The 7160-nt window shown below is 44.1% G+C and overlaps 1 protein-coding gene across 1 annotated transcript in view; it reads left to right on the top strand.

Moving 5' to 3' along the window:
- Positions 1 to 7160, top strand: part of LOC115290731 (xanthine dehydrogenase/oxidase-like) — a 55753-nt gene that overhangs the window by 6852 nt on the left and 41741 nt on the right. Inside the window, exons 2-3 of the mRNA XM_029938556.1 lie at positions 2675 to 2732; positions 5958 to 6054. Of these exons, the coding sequence (XP_029794416.1) occupies positions 2675 to 2732; positions 5958 to 6054 (155 nt within the window). The remainder of the gene's footprint in view (positions 1 to 2674; positions 2733 to 5957; positions 6055 to 7160) is intronic.

Here is a 7160-nt window from a genome sequence, read left to right on the forward strand (position 1 = left end):
ATATGTCACATCTTCTTGATCCATTCATCAGTTGATGGACATTTAAGCTCTTTCCATGATTTGGCTATTGTTGAAAGTGCCGCTATGAATATTGGAGTACATGTGCTCTTATGCATCAGCACTTGTCTATCTTTTGGGTAAATCCCTAGCAGTGCTATTGCTGGGTCATAGGGGAGTTCTAATGATAGTTTTTTGAGGAACTTCCATACTGTTTTCCAGAGTGGCTGCACCAGTTTACATTCCCACCAACAGTGTAGGAGGGTGCCTGTTTCTCCACATCCCTGCCAGTATCTATAGTCTCTTGATTTGTTTATTTTAGCCACTCTGACCAGTGTGAGGTGGTATCTCAGTGTGGTTTTGATTTGTATTTCCCTAATGATGAGTGATGCTGAGCATCGTTTCATGTACCTGTTGGTCATCTGGATGCCTTCTTTGGAGAGGTGTCTGTTCAGGTCTTCTGCCTACATCTTCACTGGATTATTCGTTTTTCAAGTATGGAGTTTAGTGAGTTCCTTGTAGATTTTGGAAACTAGCCCTTTTTCTGATAATGCCATTTGCTACTATCTTTTCCCGTTCTGTCAGTTGCCTAATTAGTTTTTTTTTGCTTTTTCCTTTGGAATACATTGTTCTTGATTCCCTTGCCTCTGGGGATGCGTCGAGGAGGAAATTGCTGCCAGTGAGGTCAAGGAGGGTATTTCCTGCTTTCTCCTCAAGGATTTTGATGGTTTCCTGTCTCACATTCACGTCCTTTATCCATTTTGAGTTTATTTTTGTGAATGGTATAAGAAAGTGGTCTAATTTCATTCTTCTACATGTTGCTGTCCATGTTGGGACACCACCTATTGAAGAGGCTGTCTTTTTTCCATTGGATACTCTTTCTTGTTTTGTCAAAGATTAATTTGCCATACACTTGTGGGTCCAGTTCTGGGCTCCCTATTCTATTCCATTGGTCTATGTGTCTGTTTTTGTGCCAGTACCATACAGTCTTGATGAAGACAGCTTTGTAGTAGAGGCTGAGGTCTGGGATTGTAATGCCTGCCGTTTTGCTTTACTTCTTCAATATTCCTTTGGCTATTTGGTGTTTTTTGAGGTTCCATACGAATTTTAAGATAGTTTGTTCTAGCTTTGAGAAGAATGCTGGTGCAACTTTGATGGGGATTGCATTGAATATGTAAATTGCTTTGGGTAATAATGACATTTTAACAAGGTTTATTCTTCTGATCCAAGAGCACAGAATGTTTTTCCATTTCTTTGTGTCTTCTTCAATTTCCTTCATAAGTGTTTTATAGTTTTCAGCATACAGGTCTTTTACATTTTTGGTTAGGTTTATTCCTAGGTATTTTATGGTTTTTCGTGCAATTGTGAATGGGATCAGCTTCTTTATTTCTCTTTCTGTTTCTTTATATTTTGTGTATAAGAATGCAACCGATTTCTGTACATTAATTTTGTCACCTGCAACTTTACTGAATCCATGGATAAGTTCTAGAAGGCTTCTGGTGGAGTCGATCAGGTTTTCCACGTAGAGTATCATGTCATCTGTGAAAAATGAAAGTTTGACTTCTTCCTTGCCAATTCTGATGCCTTTTATTTCCTTTTGTTGTCTGATTGCTGATGCTAGGACTTCCAACACTATGTTAAGCAACGTGGTGAGAGTGGACATCCCTGTCGTGTCCCTGATTTCAGGGGGAAAGTTTTCAGTTTTTCCCATTTGAGGATAACATTAGCTGTGGGCTTTTCATAATGGCTTTTATGATGTTTAAGTAAGTTCCTTCCATCCCGACTTTCTCGAGGGTTTTGATTAAGAAAGGATGTTGTATTTTGTCAAATGCTTTTTCTGTATCTATTGACAGGATCATATGGTTTTTTTCTTTCCTTTTCTTTTGTTAATGTGATGTATCACATTGATGGCTTTGTGAATGTTGAAATAGCCCTGAAACCCAGGAATGAATCCCACTTGATCATAATGGATAATTCTTTTTATATGCTGTTGAATTTGATTTGCTAGTATCTTGTTGAGTAGTTTTGCATCCATATTCAATAAGAATATTGGCCTGTAGTTCTCTTTTTTTGTTGCTTAGGAATCAAAGTGATATGTGCTTCATAGAATGAGTCCAGAAGTTTTCCTTCCATTTCTATTTTTTGGAATAACTTGAGAAGGATCGGTGTTAACTCTGCTTTAAATGTCTGATAGAATTCCCCTGGGAATCCATCCAGCCCTGGGCTTTTATTAGTTGGAAGATTTTTGATAACTGATTTGATTTCTTCACTGGTTATGGGTCTGTTCAGATTTTCTATCTCTTCCCATTTGAATTTTGGTAGTGCCTGTACATTTAGGAATTTGTCCATTTCTTCTAGATTGTCCAGTTTGTCGGCATATAATTTTTCATAGTAATCTCTGATGGATGCCTGTATTTCTGAGGGATCTATTGTAATATACCCATTTTTCTTCATGATTTTGTCTATTTGTGTGTTTTCTCTTTTCTTTCTGAGGAGCCTAGCTAGAGGTTTATTAATTTTGTTTATTTTCATATGTTCATTCTTATGGAATTTTCAAGAAAAAGACCTTGGTTTTCATGATATATTTAGCACATCCCTATTAATTCCACAGATTCTTGGGCAAGACAATGGCTAAGTATACCTAGGATATATTTTTCTTTTGTTTTTATTCTTATAGGTGGTGGAGAAGAATGCAGATCCAGAAACAACCCTTTTGGCCTACTTGAGAAGAAAATGTATCCTGACTTTGGAGTGGGAGGGGACAATGGGGACTCATTCTCTAGGCCTTATGTCATTTTCTAGTGATGGTGGGAGGCCGTCAAGTGTTGAGGACAGAGCCCCAGGGTCAGTTTCTGGACGCCTGCTTTGCAGCTGTGTAACTCAGCAGCTGTGTGACTCTGGAAAGCCATCTGAACTCCCCATGTGCAAAATTACCAGCTGTCAAATGAGAGGATCCTTCTTGATATTTCTCAAGATCTCTTCCAGGCAAGACTCAAGTGGTGCCAAGATTTAATCTAGGGCGCGTAAGATGAATAGCTGTGAATGGCCCTCTTTAGCCCTGGTAAGTTTTGCAGCCATTCCCCTAGAGGAGCAGGCCTTCCTCAGGAGATCTCTGCGGATCCATAAAGGCTTCCTGGGTGATCTTCCCAGCTCTGTGTAGGTGGAGGGAAGGTCAGAGGAAGGGGTGTTTTTTGGGAAAGGATGCCTGGGCTGGGGAACTGTGTGGAGGTGCCATCCACTGTGGAGATGGTAGGCACCAAGAAGCATGACACAGGGGAGTCCTGAGGGGCACTTGGGATAATACTCTTCCCTCAGCATAAGCAGGACTCTGTAACATCAAGACCTTGTGTTCTTTCAAAGTAGGAAAGTATTCTGAGACCCTAGAACAGAAGCAGCAGTGAAAATATATGAGGTGCTGTCATTTAATGAACACTTACTATATGTAGGTGGAGTTCAAAGTGATTTTCCTATGTGATATCACTGATCCCCATAGCAATTCCTTTGACAGAGGAGGAAGCGAGGCTGGAATATGAATGAGGGGGACCTGCTTCTTGCTCATGTATTCTGGGCAAATGCTGGCAGAGCCCAGGCTAAAGCCCAGAGCCATGCTCTCAACCTCCCACCGGTACTGGAAACCCTTCAGGGTTGGTTGTTGGGGTGATGCTCCTCCCGACCTCTCACCCCCAGAGGTAGGAATGTTCAGTGGCTCATCCAGGTGACGTATTTTAGAACAACAAAGGATTTTTTTTCAGTTCCTATGGAAACAACTCTGAAGTCCATCAACAAACCTCTCTCAGCCCCCCCAAGGTAGGAACGTCCAGTAGTTCATTCAGGTGACGTATTTTGGGACAACAAAGGATTTTTTTTCAGTTCCTATGGAAACAACTCTGAAGTCCATGGCCTTACCTCTGGCTCACTCATCTCTTATCAGATGGTGTCTGGCTCTGGTGTACTTTGTCCTGGATTTTCCATCTGGAGAGGGCAAGTCTGGAGGTTCACAGCACATGAACTTGATGGCTCTTTTGCAGAGGTGGAGTCACTTGGTAGGATCAGAAGACTGCACAGACCTCTATTTCCAGCCTCTCTACCTGGGAGGTCAGAGAAGAAAGGCACATTCTCAGAGATGGTTGACATCAGTTTTAGTTTTCTAATGCAGTGCTGAAGCCCCAAAGTCTCATAAATTTATGATCACAGCAATTGCTACTTTAAAGGTCAATTTGTAAATGAGCTCCCAAACCGAAAGGTTTCACATAAATTAAGCCAGGTGACTTTTTGCTATTTGTGGTGAGAGTTCATTTCTGGGAGTTCTAGGAGAGAAAGAAGAAGAAGAAGAAGAAGAAGAAGAAGAAGAAGAAGAAGAAGAAGAAGAAGAAGAAGAAGAAGGCGGCGGTGTGGGGGGGGAGGGGTGGGGTAGGGGAGGTGGAATGGGAGGAGGAGAAAAAATAGCCCAGTCTTAATTTTTCCAGTGGCTTCCAGAAATATCTCCAGGCTAGAAGACTTTCCTAGACATTGGGCTGCTACCATTTGCTTCAATGTGCCTCTGTATTGTCTGAATTGCTGCTAATGACATATTCTGATGAGTGAGAAGAATAACTTCGGACATCAAGAGCTCTTCCCACATGTGTTTTGAAAGAGGTAGCCACATGGTGAACGGGAAGCCCCCAGATCTGGAGCCAGATGATTGTGTTTGAGTCATAACACAAGGTGACATGAGTGACTGTGTTGCCTTATGGGGGTCACATTACTTAATGTTTTGTTTTAATCTGTGGGGAAATAGTACCTCCTAACCCACTTGCTCACTAAATTATTGTGAAGATCAAATAGTTCAATGGGCATAAGCATTTTTCAAGTGTAAGAGGCTATATCATCATTAGTTCTTTTTTTAAATTTTTAAATGTTTTTTATTTATTTTTGAGAGGCAAAGAGAGACAGCACGAGCAGGGGAGGGTCAGAGAGAGAGGGAGGCACAGAATCTGAAGCAGGCCCCAGGCTCTGAGCTAGCTGTCAGATCAGAGCCTGACGCGGGGCTCAAGCCCACGAACCGTGAGTTCATGACCTGAGGCGAAGCTGGACCTTTAACCAACTGAGCCATCCAGGTGCCCCTTTCATCATTAGTTTTTAATTTCATCTTGAAAATGTGGGAAATGACCAGTGACAATGACCTCCACCTTTGGTCGATAGCTGGATGGCTTTGAGGCCTGAAGCCTGCAGGAAAAGCAGCAACAGAGACTGTGTCTCAGGTAATGGGGCTGCTTTAAGTGCTGTCCTCTAGAATAGCCTATTACTTAGGCATGTTAACAAATTCAAAGTTATCAGTTTCTGCAAGTATATATAAGAGATGGCTCCAATATTGGTACCCACCTCAAAGAATCTTCATTTTAATTTATGTTCTCATAGTCTATGGGTGGATATTCAAAAGCCCCTCATCCAACCCTGATTTTGGTGCCTGGACTTCATCAACCCAAAAGGTTCAAGGTGAAAAGTTGGGACTCAGTAGGTCCCAGAACAGATCAACATCTCTTTCTGGCCTGAGCGGCTTTATTGCATACCCAGCCAGGGTCACGTGAGGGCCACCCCACACACTCAGCCTCTGAGGTGCCTGGTTCACGGGCCCCCTGAGACCACAGGGTTGGGAGCCTACAAGACCAGGCCAGGAAGACTCTGACGTCAAGAAGAATCTCCAGATTGGACAGCAGTGGGACTCCAGTCCCAGGGAATACTTTGGTGCTGATGGGACCCTGATACCTCTCCTCTTCTGTGCAGTGGGGAGGTTCCCATTCTCTGCCTTCCAGTGTGCAGTGCAGCCTTTTCTGGAGGTGGAGGCTGTGTGGGTCTGCTGCCTCCCTGGGTTGAGGGGCCCGAGTGTGGGTGTGGCAATGGATGGCTCTGCACAGGCACTTCCCAGAGGCCCAGCAAAACCTCTTCTATGAGTTCATGTTCCTTAACCCTCCACTATCCAGTGGGGCTGAGCGGGACCAAGCTGGGCTGTGGAGAAGGGGGCTGCGGGGCTTGCACGGTGATGCTTTCCAAGTATGATCGTTTCCAGAACAAGATCGTGTATCCTTTGTCTGCTGGCTGATTACCACGCAAGGACTGTGACACAGGGGTGCATGTGCACTCACATGAGACCTATCTTAATGTTATTTATTTTTGAGATGGAGAGACAGAGCATGAGGGGTGAGGGGCAGAGATAGGGAGACATAGAATTCGAAGCAGGCTCCAGGCTCTCAGCTGTCAGCACAGAGCTCGACACAGGGCTTGAACTCACTGTCTGCAAGGTCATGACTTAAGCTGGAGTCGGAAGCTTAATGTACTGAGCCACCAAATCGCCCCTGAGACCTTTCTAAATCCGGACTCATTTCCTATCCCGTGAAATCCTTCAGTCCATCTCCACTGTCTGTGGGATAAAGTCCAGTCTCTGTGCTTAGCACTCAAGGCCCTCACAGAAAGGCGTGCCCCATCTTTTCTCTCCATTTTTCTCCCTTTGTGAGCCCAGCACTCCATCCTGGGACAATTGTGGACTCCCAACACTCTCTGCCCACTGATTTCTTGGTTTTGCATAAGTTGTTACCCTAGTCTTGAGTGTCCTTTTTCTAGGACTTCTGTACTTGGCTAACTCTTGCTAGCTCCAAAGGAGCAGGAAAATATTACCTCCTCCAAGAAGCCTTCCTTGACTTCCTAAGGTAGTATAGAGTACCTGCTGTCTGTGCTGGTTCCACAGTGCCCTGTGCTCAGCCCTCCTGAAATGCTTACTATAAGCTAGTCAGATTGCACTTTATGCTGGCTTCTATTTTCCCGGGTTGACTGCAGACTATTAACGAGCATCTTACTCACCTCCATTTCCTCAGCCCTCAGCAGAATGCTTGGCATGTAACTGATGTTGAGTACATGGGTGAGTGGTTACTAGAAAAATGGACATCAGGAAGCTCTGTTTAAGGGGCTGGTGTCTCATGTTTCCTGGGGATTGAGCCTGCCTTTTCTCCACAGAGGAAGGGAAAAGAAGAAGTGGGTGAGAGCCAGGGAGCAAAAGTGACTGGAGAGGCTACGTAGGGCCCTGCAGAGACAGGAGCATGCACTGGGCCTGGAACCTGCCAGAAACTTCCTCTTGACTCAGCTTCCAGGGTTGGGCTGAGAGGTGACTGCAGGTGACCCTGGCACCCATG

Source organism: Suricata suricatta, chromosome 4 (assembly GCF_006229205.1).
Source record: "Suricata suricatta isolate VVHF042 chromosome 4, meerkat_22Aug2017_6uvM2_HiC, whole genome shotgun sequence".
Classification (NCBI taxonomy): Eukaryota; Metazoa; Chordata; class Mammalia; order Carnivora; family Herpestidae; genus Suricata; species Suricata suricatta.